The sequence below is a fragment of the Physeter macrocephalus genome, chromosome 15, assembly GCF_002837175.3.
Source record: "Physeter macrocephalus isolate SW-GA chromosome 15, ASM283717v5, whole genome shotgun sequence".
Taxonomy (NCBI): domain Eukaryota; kingdom Metazoa; phylum Chordata; class Mammalia; order Artiodactyla; family Physeteridae; genus Physeter; species Physeter macrocephalus.
In genome coordinates, this window is record NC_041228.1 from 36,837,028 (window position 1) to 36,852,213 (window position 15,186).

The window sequence follows — 15,186 nt, forward strand, 5'->3', positions numbered from 1 at the left end:
AAAGCAGAAACTAACACACCATTGTAAAGCAATTATACTCCAATAAAGATGTTTTAAAAGTAAAAATAAAAAAAAAATAAAAAAGAAATCTGTGAGTTAGATTTCACTGACATGATAGATTCATAAAATTGGCACAAATAATATAGGAATTTGTTTCCAACCCAACTTGCTTCAAGGACTTCATTGAAAATGCCACGGGGAAATATTTTTGCTCTGCTTATTTTCATATCATATATCTATATTCTTATGGGTTGTCTAAAATACACTGGGGAACAAGTCAATATTTTGAAGAGTATACAGCTTTATAGTCCTTTTAAAAAAGATACTGAGCAAACAAATCATGGGTGGTACAAGATGATATAGTTAGAGAATCTTTCTTTATGAAAGTTAAAAGCTTTATCATTTTTAAATAATTTAAAAAATAAAGGTGATTCAGACTAATGTAACAGTTATAGTACAGCAAACATGGCAGAATGAAAAAAGCACTGATTTGAAAGACTTAAATTAAAACCTCAGATCCACCATTTTTTAGTTATGTGTGTATGATCTCAGACAGGTCACTTATTACCTCTGAGTCACAATATCCTAATCTGTAAAATGGTGATAATGTTCACATGTACCTCACAGAGTGGTTGTAATAACATGCTTGAAGATATATGAGTTAACTTACATAAAAGTACCTGGCACGCTTGCTTAGCATCAAGTGGCTCTCAGTGAACACCTCCTCCTTCCCTTCCTCCTTAATAAATAGCACTTAGAGCCTTCTGCATAACTCATGACAAAAATATAAGCAATGCCTTTTTCAAAGATAAACAGTTTCTTCACTAGAGATTTTATAAAAGATTTATTCTAAGTACAGATATGATTATAGAAGTACGGAAACAAAAAGCAAAGAAAAAATATTTTGAGAAGCGTCTAACAAGCAGCTTGCTTTGTTTCATGCTGACATGCTTTGTGGTTACAATGTAGGCTTCCAATGAACACTGGATCAAAATTAAAATTCTAGGCAGGCATTCAAGTTTTTTGATTGTGTCCATTCTTCACTGAGCATGGGAAACGAATGCTTTAGAAGTTATTTATTGAAGATATTCCCACAGTACTCTCACAAAGTTCACTTCCAAAAGAGGCCCTGTCCCTGTAATGTATCTGAGTAAGTGAAAGCTATACCAGTTTTTGTGCACTGCACTTTAAAAATTGCAGCAGGGCAATAAAATCATGTTTTTAAAAGAGGCTTTTCTGAGGCTGGGCCACAGCAATTTTGTGAAGGTGCATGATAAATTACAGGAAAAGAGACCAAACAAATTTCAAAAATAAAGAACACCAATCCAAAATGATTTATGTCTATATTTTGAATAAAATTAAATATAGAATAATTAGCAGAAAGCACTTCATTTTTGTTTTCCTATTATCAATGTAAAGTTGGCACAAATGCAGTAAGCCTAATCAAAATCAGGTAATAGTTACCTCTGTGGCTTTGCTTGATGGTTCCACTCCAGTCATATTTGCTACTATTAACTGATGTAAGAGTTGAACTTGAGCCACACTTAGGAAGAAGTCCAGGTTTGTGGTTATATTCACTTCCAAGGAGTGGCCACACACTAAAATTTCCTGAAGGAAAAAAAGGTTGAATAGAGATAAAGAAACATGATAGCCATTAGATGATAATTTATCATTCTTACTTATTAGACCTTTACGATGTTGATGAATTCTCCTGGGACTTGAGTTCATATGTTAATGAGAATAGCAGAAATGGTGAGCACAGCCACTCAACAGTTTAATGGATTAATTTAATAAACATTTATGAGGGCCTGCTGTGCACCAGGCCATGTGCTAGTTACAGGGAAACACACTAACAATAAGAATTTTTCACCATTTCATATACATTTGGCTTTTCATACGTCAAACTACTATCATTGTTTCAATATGTAGGCAATGATGTAATTCTTTAGCATAATCTTGTTCACCCACTCAGACGGACCAATATTTAGTGAGCATCTCCCAAGTACCATGCAGCATACTAGAGTGCTAGGAATAAAACTGAGAGTGAGGCTGGCCTTGAAGGGCAATCTGCTCTTGAGAAGGCTACAATCTAGGTGGGCAGACAGATGTAAACAGGCAACTACAGGCAGCAATTACAGTCCCAAGTGGTATGGTCTGAGTATTCTCCAAAGGATACACTCCAAATGATTTATAACAAAATGGAGTGCTGAAGCCAAAGGTAGCTAGACTAATTAATTTCACTTCTTTAAACTGCTAAAATCTTGGCAGCATTAGGTAGCTGTCCACTACTTAACTGGTGTTGTGCTGCATAACTGAGTCACTTGAACGTTCATTGCTGGAAAACCATTCAGGGAAGGAAAACAGAAATGAAAAACAATTCAGAAGTTTCACTTAATAAGCAGAAGCCCTGCCTCTTGTCATGAAGTGCATGTGGACAATATTCAAATGCTTGGAAATGTCCAACAAACCTTCTCCCTAATAGTGTCATCCAAGAGAATGGATTTAAGGAGACTTATGATGGGTCCAAATACAAACTACACAGCTTAGAGCAGCTTTTAATAAAGCCATAAAGAACAGCATGGCAGAAATGATCCCCTTTTTCTGGTTAAATAAACTTTCCCCCAAAAAAGTTTCCAACATTTACTCATTATAGTTAGTATTCTTATTTTATTCCTCAAGTAATGATGAAGGGAATATATTTGTGTATTTTAAACCAATTGTGTTACTAAGTAACTGAAAGATATAAGTAGACTTAATTTTTATACACCTTTTGTGGATATAAAGATATCCTGCCTAACCTAACTTTCCCTATAGAGCAACTATAAACATCAAATAAGATAACACATACAAAATATTTTTTTTGTTTTTTATATAAATTTATTTATTTTTATTTTTGGCTGTATTGGGTCTTCGTTGCTGCGCGTGGGCTTTCTCTAGTTGCGGTGAGCGGGGGCTGCTCTTCATTGTGGTGGCTTCTCTTGTTGTGGAGCATGGGCCCTAGATACATGGGCTGCAGTAGTTGTGGCACGCATGCTCTAGAGCGCAGGATCAGTAGTTGTGGCGCACGGGCTTAGTTGCTCCGCGGCATGTGGGATCTTCTCAGAACCGCGCTCGAACCCCGGCTCGAAACCATGTCCCCTGCATTGGCAGGCGGGTTCTTAACCACTGCGCCACCAGGGAAGCCCCAAAATATTGTTATTTAAAAACTCAAAGAATGATGTAAACTTTTATCACCTTAGATTAATAATATATTTAATCTGTGCCCAATTTTTCTGAACTTTTTATAACAACTGCCTATAACTCTGTGAATGATCAAAAAGTTCATAAAGTTTTTAGCATAACAAACTTTTATGAAGAATATTTTTAAAGTTATGATGGATCACATTATTATTACATTTCTATTCTAGGCATGGAGGCAGTATACCATAGTGATTGATTAGACTTCAAACCTGGATCCATTAGTAATTGGCTAGTAAGATTGGTCAAGTTACTTAATTTCTTTTGATCTCAGTCTCCTCATCTATAAAATATGTATACTAATAATATCTACCTCATAAGGATTCTGTGAAGAGTAAATAAGGTAATTCATATAGAACTCTCTTTGTAAGGTAATCCATGTGAGAACCCTAAGTGATCTGTCAATATTATTGTTGCTTTCATTAGAAAGAGGCGGTAGAGGTCAGGAGTGTATGGCCGGGAGCCAGACCAGTTAGGTTCACACCATGTTCTGCTTCTTACTATTTGTGAATATTTAGATAAGTTAACTCTTTATGCTTCAGTTTCCTCATCTACAAAATGAGGACAGTAGGAGAAGTTAACAGGATTATTATAAGGATTAAACGAGTTATTACATGAAAAGCAATACCTAAATAGTACTATAAAGTACTTAATAATTATTAGCTACAATAATAACTTATTAATAATAAGCTAATTTAATATCCTATGCACGGAAACTATGAAAACTCCTAACACACAAGAAAAGCTGCTCCATCATTTAGACTAAAATAAAACCTAAATTAATTTCTAACCTCAGTGTGCATATTTTCTGGAGAAATTACTTTGGTGAAAATGATGGCAGGTGCTCCAGTTATTCGGACAGAAAAATCTGTTAAAACGGGAGTCAAAATTGCTCTTCTTTCTTGATGTCGCCGTATGCTAAAAGATAAAATAAAAATTATTAGCTTTTTCATTTTTAAGGATAATTTTCATTAAATTTGTACAAGTCTCTGTACTACAAACATGTATGACAAAATTACATTATTATTTTGAGTGTGTCTATCTGTACATTTTATTATAATTTTGTAACTTCAATTCTTAACTTCAGATTCATATAAAAAAATCACTGAGAAATTCAGACATAATTAATCAATTTCATATTAGTAGCATCCTAGGACCTTTCAATAAATTACTTTTTCTATTTTTAATTCCTTTTGTTTTTACAGTTTAGGATCTCTCTTGCTACCAAAAATAATCTTACTATTTTGTGATCATTTTTAATTTCCTAGTTTTAATATTTCTGACATTCTGCTTGACAACTGCCATCTTTCCAATCTCATTAGGTTCACACACATATCCTCTTAATCTTTGACTTTTTTTTTTTTTAACTCTAAGAACTATCTGAGTTCATAGATTATGACTGCCTTTACAGTTTGTGAAGTGGCTTTTGTGACTTTGATACTGAATTCTTCTTCACAGCAACCTTGTATGTGAAGTAAGGAACATTACTGGCCCCACATTATCTATGAGGAAATGAAGTTCAGAGACTGGGCTAAGGCCACCCAGTTGGAACAAAGGTTCCACAACTGGGCCCACAGGGCAAGTTGATAACAGAGCAGCATTTGACCTCTATTTTAATTCTTCTTTATACATTCTCACCCTTTGATCAGTTATTTAGCACACTATTCCTACTCTACATTCAAAATTGCTAATTGCTAATAATTTCAAAGGAAGTAGTGCATTCATCGTAGAAGATAAAATTGGAAAATATTATTGAGAAACCAAAGCTTGTGTTAGTGCAGATCTTCAAGTCTACTACCCATATTCTTAGTTTTCATTTCATGAAATAATACAGTTCTATGTTTTACTAGCAAGCCGTACCTCAAAAGTTCCTTGGAACCATTAATTTAATATTCCTTATAAATATGACCCTATTATTCTCTTTTATTATAAAATGACCAAGTTGAGATCAGAGAATTGGCATAACTTATCTCATGAAAAAGCCCAGATAAAACTCAAGTCTGTCTACATCCTTTTCTACCAGAGTAGTCTAGAGAGTACTAGTATCTTTTGTTGAAACTGTGCAATGGGCAGAGCTTTCTATGGTGTCTGCCAAAAAAGCAAATTGGATCATCTGGTTCTGTGACACATAAGTATTGGATTTCAAGAAAGTCAATTTTAAAGAATTAAGAGATCTGGTGAATAGAGGGTAACAGGAAGAAGTATTAAAATCTGAATACGGAGGAAGGGCTGAGATCCTGAGAGACACCACAATTATAGCCTAATAGCTCAAATTCCATAAAATGACCAATGTGAGAAACATGTAACATCTGATGTGCTCTCATAGGGGAGTGCTAAAATATACGATGTATTAAAAATACCTTAAAATGGAAAACATGGCAGGGAACCAACTAAGAGCAAACCTTAGCTGAAGCACTGATGGGGAAAAAAAAGTACTTGTTTGTACCATAATTTTTTCCCACTATGTGAATTAAATCAGTAAGTAACAAAACATATGGAAGACCTATGATGTTAGAAATTTTTTTAAAAAGTTTTTTAAGTCAATAGTCTTATAAAACTAGAACTTTACTGGTATAGAGTGCTAAAATTTCTTTTGTATTATCTCTGGTAAGTATTTGAGTTAAGGATACATATTTTTTAAATCATAAAAACTTTTTTATAGATTCAATTATTTTCAAGGATGAATTCAAAAGAAAGTAAAAATAAACACAGAAGAAATAACTACAACAAGAATTAAATTCTGCTAATATTTTACTAGATAATAATCTAGTAAACTAACAAAAGAAGAAAGTAAAACTCAAAGTATTAACTGACATTGTTAATGACTTCAGAGTCCTAGCCACTCTCACTAAACCAAGGGAATAGATTTTTAATGGCCATATTGAGACAAAGGGCTAATCCTTATATCCCTGACAGGCAAGGATTTTGAAACGAGCTGCCAACTTCGATCTGGGGCCATTAAAAGGTCAGAAAAACAACTTCCAATCAGAAATAGAAAAAAACAAGGAAGTTTGCCTGATTTGGCACAAGGTATTACTGAAAAAACAGAGATCTCCCTGCTTTTTCAACTTAAAAATTAAAATAAAAATAATGGGAAAACCCCATGTGTGTTTGGAAGCTGTAACTTATATTACTTGTGTTGGTCCATGAATACCCATATTGAGTTATTCATATAAAAGTGGCATCAGACCTTTGATAACTCCAGGGCATCAGTCAGAAATAGATGTGAAACCTCTTCGGAGAAATATGCCTTCAAACTGACAAAAAGGATTCCCAGGAACAAAGACCACTGAAGATAAACTCCTAATCACAGATTTTATATGCACTGCAAAAATTTTTTTTTTTTAGCAAGAGGAGAATTCAACCCCATTATCAAATTCATTACCAAGAACTTCTGATAATGGAATTTCCACATATGGACAATACAATAAATTTCTTTAAAATCATTAAAGACATATAGGATGGAATGAAAAACAGGAGGAAAAAGCCAAGGTACTATCAAAAAAGGTAAAACGGATTTGAAAAACAACCAAATAGAGTATCCAGAAATAAAAAATGTAGTTACTAAAATTAAACATATAATATAGATGGATAAACAGAATTTTAGATATAACTTAAGAAAAAATTAGTAAACTAGAAACACTACAGAGAAAGATAGACCAGAAGATACTTAAGACTTGTAATCAACTGAGATAATCCCTTAGAGTGGATATTCCTAAATGTAAAAAACAGTAATATTCACAAACATTTATTATAAACAATAAATATATATAACATACTTTTTGGAAAATGGTTATAATTTTATTAACTATACCTATTTTTACAGATTTCTCTTATTTTTAGATAGTCAAAAGGATAAGTCATTTGATGTGTAAAGTAACTTTAAAAATCAAATATTTAGTTAAGAGTTGAAGACCATTTTAGTGTGTGTGTGTGTGTGTGTGTGTGTGTGTGTGTGTGTGTGTGTGTATGTGTGTGTTTTCTTTTCCTTCCAAGAGGAACACTATCTGGTGACTTCTAATGCAATTAAAACAAAATGTATGATATACGATTATGATGATTATATTCAACTTAAATATTTTATGAGATTTTGAGTAGCTATTGTCTGCAGTAACTATGCTAAGATATAAAGAAAAGTAAGGCTGGACAAGACAGATCTTTATCCTTTAACCTCTATGTCACCTTTTCAAGTTGCAAAGGATACCTTCAGCCAATATATAAGGTAGAAAATATTTGCTGGCTGTTTGAAGTATAAACTAACTGCTCCTGCCTGCTGCACCAGGACCCCTTTTCCCTTTACACTCAGTTCCCAGGTACTTTAAGCAGCAGGAGAAAACACATTCTCTCATGTAAAGCCATGAAAAAATTTAAGGGGATTATTATAAAATCATACAATTCAAGAAGGTTTAGATCACCCCAGGCATTAATCAATAAACTATGGGAATTAGACTAACTTCTGTTTTATAATTTTGCTTAGGCATAAGCTTGACATCCTTACAAATAAAGACAAAAGTGATGGTTTTCAGGTGGAAGAGTAAAAAAGAAAATGCTTTCCTGCCACATTCTTGTTTATGATTTCAGGTAAAATTCTGAAAAAATCTCATGTTTGATTAATCACAAATCAAAATATGCAAGGGCTCCTATGAACATGTGGGTAATACTTTACTTCAAAAAGTAAAAATGGGAGGAGACCTTCAAGATGGCAGAGGAGTAAGACGTGGATATCACCTTCCTCCCTACAAATACATCAGAAATACATCTACATGTGGAACAACTCCTACAGAACACCTACTGAACGCTGGCAGAAGACCTCAGACCTCCCAAAAGGCAAGAAACTCCCCACGTACCTGGGAAGGGCAAAAGAAAAAAGAAAAAACAGAGACAAAAGAATAGGGACAGGACCTGAACCAGTGGGAGGGAGCTGTGAAGGAGGAAAGGTTTCTGCACACTAGGAAGCCCCTTCACTGGCGGAGACAGGGGGTGGTGGTGGGGAAGCAGCTTCAGAGCCACGGAGGAGAGCGCAGCAACAGGGGTGCGGAGGGCACAGCGGAGAGATTCCCACAGAGGACCGGTGCTGACCAGCACTCACCACTCTGAGAGGCTTGTCTGCTCACCCGCCTGGCTGGGCGGGGGCTTGGAGCTGAGGCTCGGGCTTCGGAGGTCGGATCCCAGGGAGAGGACTGGGGTTCGCTGCCTAAACACAGTCGAAGGGGGCCAGTACGCTACAGCTAGCCGGGAGGGAGTGTGTGAAAAAGGCCGGAACTGCTGAAGAGGCAAGAGACTTTTTCTGGCCTCTTTGTTTCCTGGTGCGCGAGGAGAGGGGATTAAGAGCTTAGCTTAAAGGAGCTCCAGAGACGCGCACGAGCAGCGGCTATCAGCGCAGACCCCAGAGATGGGCATGAGACACTAAGGCTGCTGCTGCAGCCACCAAGAAGCCTGTGTGTGAGCACAGGTCACTCTCCACACCTCCCCTCCCAGGAGCCTGTGCAGCCTGCCACCGCCAGGGTCCCGTGATCCAGGGACAACTGCCCTGGGAGAAGGCATGGCGCACCTCAGGCTGCTGCAATGTCATGTTGGCCTCTGCCGCTGCAGGCTTGCCCTGCATCTGTACCCCTCCCTCCCCCAAGACTGAGTGAGCCAGAGCCCGCTAATCAGCTGGTCCTTTAACCCCATCATGTCTGAGTGAAGAACAGACGTCCTCAGGTGACCTACATGCAGATGCGGGGCCAAATCCAAAGGTGAACACCAGGAGCTGTGTGAACAAAGAAAAGAAAGGGAAATCCCTCCCAGCAGCCTCAGGAGCAGCGGATTAAATCTCCACAATCAACTTGATGTAACCTGCACCTGTGGAATACCTGAAGTGACAATGAATCATCCCAAATTGAGGGGGTGGACTTTGGGAGCAATGATATATATATTTTTTCCCTTTTTGTCTTTTTCTGAGTGTGTACGTGTATGCGTCTCTGTGTGATTTTGTCTGTATAGCTTTGATTTTCCCATTTGTCCTAAGGTTCTGTCTGTCCGTTTTTTGTTTTTGTTTTTTTAGTATAGTTTTTAGCACTTGTTATCATTGGTGGATTTGCTTTTTGGTTTGGTTGCTCTCTTCTTCCTTTCTTTCTTATTTTCTTAATACATTTTAATCTTTTTTTAATTTTTAATAACTTTATTTTATTTACTTATTTTTCTCTTTCTTTCTTTTTTTCAACCTTTTATTCTGAGCCATGTGGATGACAGGGTCTTGGTGCTCTGGCCGGGTGTCAGGCCTGTGCCTCTGAGGTGGAAGAGCCGAGTTCAGGACATTGGTCCACCAGAGATGTCCCAGCACCACGTAATATCAAACAGCGAAAATCTCCCAGAGATCTCCATCTCAACGCCAAGACCCAGCACCACTCAACGACCAGCAAGCTCCAGTGCTGGAAACCCTACGCCAATCAACTAGCAAGACAGGAACACAACCCCATACATTAGCAGAGAGGCTGCCTAAATTCATAATAAGGCCACAGACACCCCAAAACACACCACCAGCCGTGGACCTGCCCAGGAGAAAGACAAGAACCAGACTCATCCACCAGAACACAGGCACTAGTCCCCTCCACCAGGAAGCCTACACAACCCACTGAACCAACATTAGCCACTGGGGACATACACCAGAAAAAAACGGGAACTACAAACCTGCAGCCTGCAAAAAGGTGACCCCAAACACAGTAAGTTAAGCAAAATGACAACACACAGAAACACACAGCAGATGAAGGAGCAAGGTAAAAACCCACCAGACCAAACAAACGAAAGGAAATAGGCAGTCTACCTGAAAAAGAATTCAGAGTACTGATAGTAAAGATGATCCAAAATCTTGGAAATAGAATGGAGAAAATACAAGAAATGTTTAATAAGGACTTAGAGGAACGAAAGGGCAAATGAACAATGATGAACAACACAAGAAATGAAATTAAAATTTCTCTAGAAGGAATCAATAGCAGAATAACTGAGGCAGAAGAACAGAGAAGTGACCTGGAAGATAAAATAGTGGAAATAAGTACTGCAGAGCAGAATAAAGAAAGAAGAATGAAAAGAAGTGAGGACAGTGTCAGAGACCTCTGGGACAACATTAAACACACCAATATTTGAATTATAGGGGTCCCAGAAGAAGAAGACAAAAAGAAAGGGACTGAGAAAATATTTGAAGAGATTATAGTTGAAAACTTCCTTAATATGGGAAAAGAAATTGTTAATCAAGTCAAGTAAGCAGAGTCAATACAGGATAAATCCAAGGAGAAAAACGCCAAGACACATATTAATCAAACTATCAAAAATTAAATACAGTGAAAAAATATTAAAAGCAGCAAGGGAAAAACAACAAATAACATATACGGGACTCCCCATAAGGGTAACAGCTGATCTTTCAGCAGAAACTCTGCAAGCCAAAAGGGAGTGGCAGGACATATTTAAAGTGATGAAAGGGAAAAAACTACAACCAAGATTATTCTACCCAGCAAGGATCTCATTCAGATTTGATGGAGCAATTAAAGCCATTACAGACAGGCAAAAGCTAAGAGAATTCAGCACCACCAAATCAGCTTTACAAAAAAGGCTAAAGTAACTTCTCTAGGCAGGAAACACAAGAGAAGGAAAAGACCTGTGATAACCAACCCAAAACAATTAAGAAAATGGCAATAGAAACATACATATAAATAATTACCTTAAATGTAAATGGATTAAATGCTCCAACCGCCCTGGGAGAAGGCATGGCGCACCTCAGGCTGCTGCAATGTCATGTTGGCCTCTGCCGCTGCAGGCTTGCCCTGCATCTGTACCCCTCCCTCCCCCAAGACTGAGTGAGCCAGAGCCCGCTAATCAGCTGGTCCTTTAACCCCATCATGTCTGAGTGAAGAACAGACGTCCTCAGGTGACCTACATGCAGATGCGGGGCCAAATCCAAAGGTGAACACCAGGAGCTGTGTGAACAAAGAAAAGAAAGGGAAATCCCTCCCAGCAGCCTCAGGAGCAGCGGATTAAATCTCCACAATCAACTTGATGTAACCTGCACCTGTGGAATACCTGAAGTGACAATGAATCATCCCAAATTGAGGGGGTGGACTTTGGGAGCAATGATATATATATTTTTTCCCTTTTTGTCTTTTTCTGAGTGTGTACGTGTATGCGTCTCTGTGTGATTTTGTCTGTATAGCTTTGATTTTCCCATTTGTCCTAAGGTTCTGTCTGTCCGTTTTTTGTTTTTGTTTTTTTAGTATAGTTTTTAGCACTTGTTATCATTGGTGGATTTGCTTTTTGGTTTGGTTGCTCTCTTCTTCCTTTCTTTCTTATTTTCTTAATACATTTTAATCTTTTTTTAATTTTTAATAACTTTATTTTATTTACTTATTTTTCTCTTTCTTTCTTTTTTTCAACCTTTTATTCTGAGCCATGTGGATGACAGGGTCTTGGTGCTCTGGCCGGGTGTCAGGCCTGTGCCTCTGAGGTGGAAGAGCCGAGTTCAGGACATTGGTCCACCAGAGATGTCCCAGCACCACGTAATATCAAACAGCGAAAATCTCCCAGAGATCTCCATCTCAACGCCAAGACCCAGCACCACTCAACGACCAGCAAGCTCCAGTGCTGGAAACCCTACGCCAATCAACTAGCAAGACAGGAACACAACCCCATACATTAGCAGAGAGGCTGCCTAAATTCATAATAAGGCCACAGACACCCCAAAACACACCACCAGCCGTGGACCTGCCCAGGAGAAAGACAAGAACCAGACTCATCCACCAGAACACAGGCACTAGTCCCCTCCACCAGGAAGCCTACACAACCCACTGAACCAACATTAGCCACTGGGGACATACACCAGAAAAAAACGGGAACTACAAACCTGCAGCCTGCAAAAAGGTGACCCCAAACACAGTAAGTTAAGCAAAATGACAACACACAGAAACACACAGCAGATGAAGGAGCAAGGTAAAAACCCACCAGACCAAACAAACGAAAGGAAATAGGCAGTCTACCTGAAAAAGAATTCAGAGTACTGATAGTAAAGATGATCCAAAATCTTGGAAATAGAATGGAGAAAATACAAGAAATGTTTAATAAGGACTTAGAGGAACGAAAGGGCAAATGAACAATGATGAACAACACAAGAAATGAAATTAAAATTTCTCTAGAAGGAATCAATAGCAGAATAACTGAGGCAGAAGAACAGAGAAGTGACCTGGAAGATAAAATAGTGGAAATAAGTACTGCAGAGCAGAATAAAGAAAGAAGAATGAAAAGAAGTGAGGACAGTGTCAGAGACCTCTGGGACAACATTAAACACACCAATATTTGAATTATAGGGGTCCCAGAAGAAGAAGACAAAAAGAAAGGGACTGAGAAAATATTTGAAGAGATTATAGTTGAAAACTTCCTTAATATGGGAAAAGAAATTGTTAATCAAGTCAAGTAAGCAGAGTCAATACAGGATAAATCCAAGGAGAAAAACGCCAAGACACATATTAATCAAACTATCAAAAATTAAATACAGTGAAAAAATATTAAAAGCAGCAAGGGAAAAACAACAAATAACATATACGGGACTCCCCATAAGGGTAACAGCTGATCTTTCAGCAGAAACTCTGCAAGCCAAAAGGGAGTGGCAGGACATATTTAAAGTGATGAAAGGGAAAAAACTACAACCAAGATTATTCTACCCAGCAAGGATCTCATTCAGATTTGATGGAGCAATTAAAGCCATTACAGACAGGCAAAAGCTAAGAGAATTCAGCACCACCAAATCAGCTTTACAAAAAAGGCTAAAGTAACTTCTCTAGGCAGGAAACACAAGAGAAGGAAAAGACCTGTGATAACCAACCCAAAACAATTAAGAAAATGGCAATAGAAACATACATATAAATAATTACCTTAAATGTAAATGGATTAAATGCTCCAACCAAAAGACATTAGACTGGCTCAATGGATACCAAAACAAGACTCGTATATATGCTGTCTACAAGAGATTGACTTCAGACTCAGGGACACATACAGACTGAAAGTAGAAGGGATGGAAAAAGATATTCCATGCAAATGGAAATCAAAAGAAAGCTGGAGTAGCAATTCTCATATCAGACAAAATAGACCATAAAAGAAATACAAGTACAAGAGAAAAAGAAGGACACTACATAATAATCAAGGGATCAATCCAAGAAGAAAATATAACAACTGTAAATATTTATGCACCCAACATAGGAGCACCTCAATACATAAGGCAAAAGATAACAGCCATAAAAGGGGAAATCGACAGTAACAAAATCATAGTAGTGGAGTTTAACACCCAACTTTCACCAATGGACAGATCATCCAAAATGAAAATAAATAAAGAAACACAAGCTTTAAATGAAACATTAAACAAAATGCACTTACTTGATATCTATAAGACATTCCATCCAAAAACAACAGAATACACTGTTTTTCCCAAGAGCTCATGGGACAGTCTCCAGGATAGATCATATCATGGGTCACATATCAAGCCATGGTAAATTTAAGAAAATTGAAATCATATCAAGTATCTTTTCTGACCACAAAGCTATGAGAGTAGATATCAATTACAGGAAAAAACCTGTAAAAAATACAAACACATGGAGGCTAAACAATACACTACTAAATAACCAAGAGATCACTGAAGAAATCAAAGAGGAAATCAAAAAATACCTAAAACAAATGACAATGAAACCACGACAACCCAAAACCTATGGGATGCAGCAAAGCAGTTCCAAGAGGGAAGTTTATAGCAATACAATCCTACCTTAAGAAACAAGAAACATCTCACATAAACAACCTAACCTTACAACTAAAGCAATTAGAGAAAGAAGAACCAAAAAACCCCAAAGATAGCAGAAGGAAAGAAATCATAAAGATCAGATGAGAAATAAATGAAATAGAAATGAAGGAAACAACAGCTAAGATCAATAAAACTAAATGCAGATTCTTTGAGAAGATAAACAAAATTGATAAACCACTTGCCAGATTCATCAAGAAAAAAAAGGAGAAGACTCAAATCAATAGAATGAGAAATGGAAAAGGAGAAGTAACAATTGACACTGCAGAAATACAAAAGATCATGAGGGATTACTACAAGCAGTTCTAGGCCAATAAAATGGACAACCTGGAAGAAATGGACAAATTCTTAGAAAAGCACAACCTTCCGAGACTGAACCAGGAAGAAATAGAAAATATAAACAGACCAATCACAAGCACTGAAATTGAAACTGTAATTAAAAATCTTCCAACCAAACAGAATCCAACAGCACATTAAAAGGATCATACACCATGATCAAGTGGGGTTTATCCCAGGAATGCAAGGATTCTTCAATATATGCAAATCAATCAATGTGATAAACCATGTTAACAAACTGAAGGAGAAAAACCATATGATTATCTCAATAGATGCAGAAAAAGCTTTCAACAAAATTCAAATCCCATTTATGATAAAAACTCTTCAGAAAGTAGGCATGGGGGGAACTTACCTCAACATAATAAAGGTCTTATATGACAAACCCACAGGCAACATCGTTCTCAATGGTGAAAAACTCAAACCATTTCCACTAAGATCAGGAACTAGACAAGGCTGCACACTCTCACCACTATTATTCAATATACTTTCGGAAGTTTTAGGCACAGCAATCAGAGAAGAAAAAGAAATAAAAGGAATCCAAACTGGAAAAGAAGAAGTAAAAATGTCACTGTTTGCAGACGACGTGATACTATATATAGAGAATCCCAAAGATGCTACCAGAAAACTACTAGAGCTAATCAATGAATTTGGTAAAGTAGCAGGATACAAAATTAATGCACAGAAATCTCTTGCATTCCTATACAATAATGATGAAAAATCTGAAAGAGAAATTAAGGAAACACTCCCACTTACCACTGCAACAAAAAGAATAATATACCTAGGAATAAACCTACCTAAGGAGA

At 37.1% G+C, this 15,186-nt stretch overlaps 1 protein-coding gene across 11 annotated transcripts in view; it reads right to left on the reverse strand.

Annotated features, from left to right (window-relative positions):
• VPS13B (vacuolar protein sorting 13 homolog B) overlaps positions 1-15,186 on the reverse strand; it is an 802,500-nt gene that overhangs the window by 296,738 nt on the left and 490,576 nt on the right. For 10 of the 11 annotated variants that reach the window (XM_028500192.2, XM_028500193.2, XM_024115869.3 and 7 more), the window contains exons 32-33: positions 4,029-4,155; positions 1,465-1,608 (exon numbers count right to left, since the gene is read on the reverse strand). In XM_028500192.2, the coding sequence (XP_028355993.1) occupies positions 1,465-1,608; positions 4,029-4,155 (271 nt within the window). Of the gene's footprint in view, positions 1-1,464; positions 1,609-2,899; positions 3,166-4,028; positions 4,156-15,186 lie in introns of those variants that run through there. The other variant, XM_055091334.1, reaches the window with a different exon arrangement.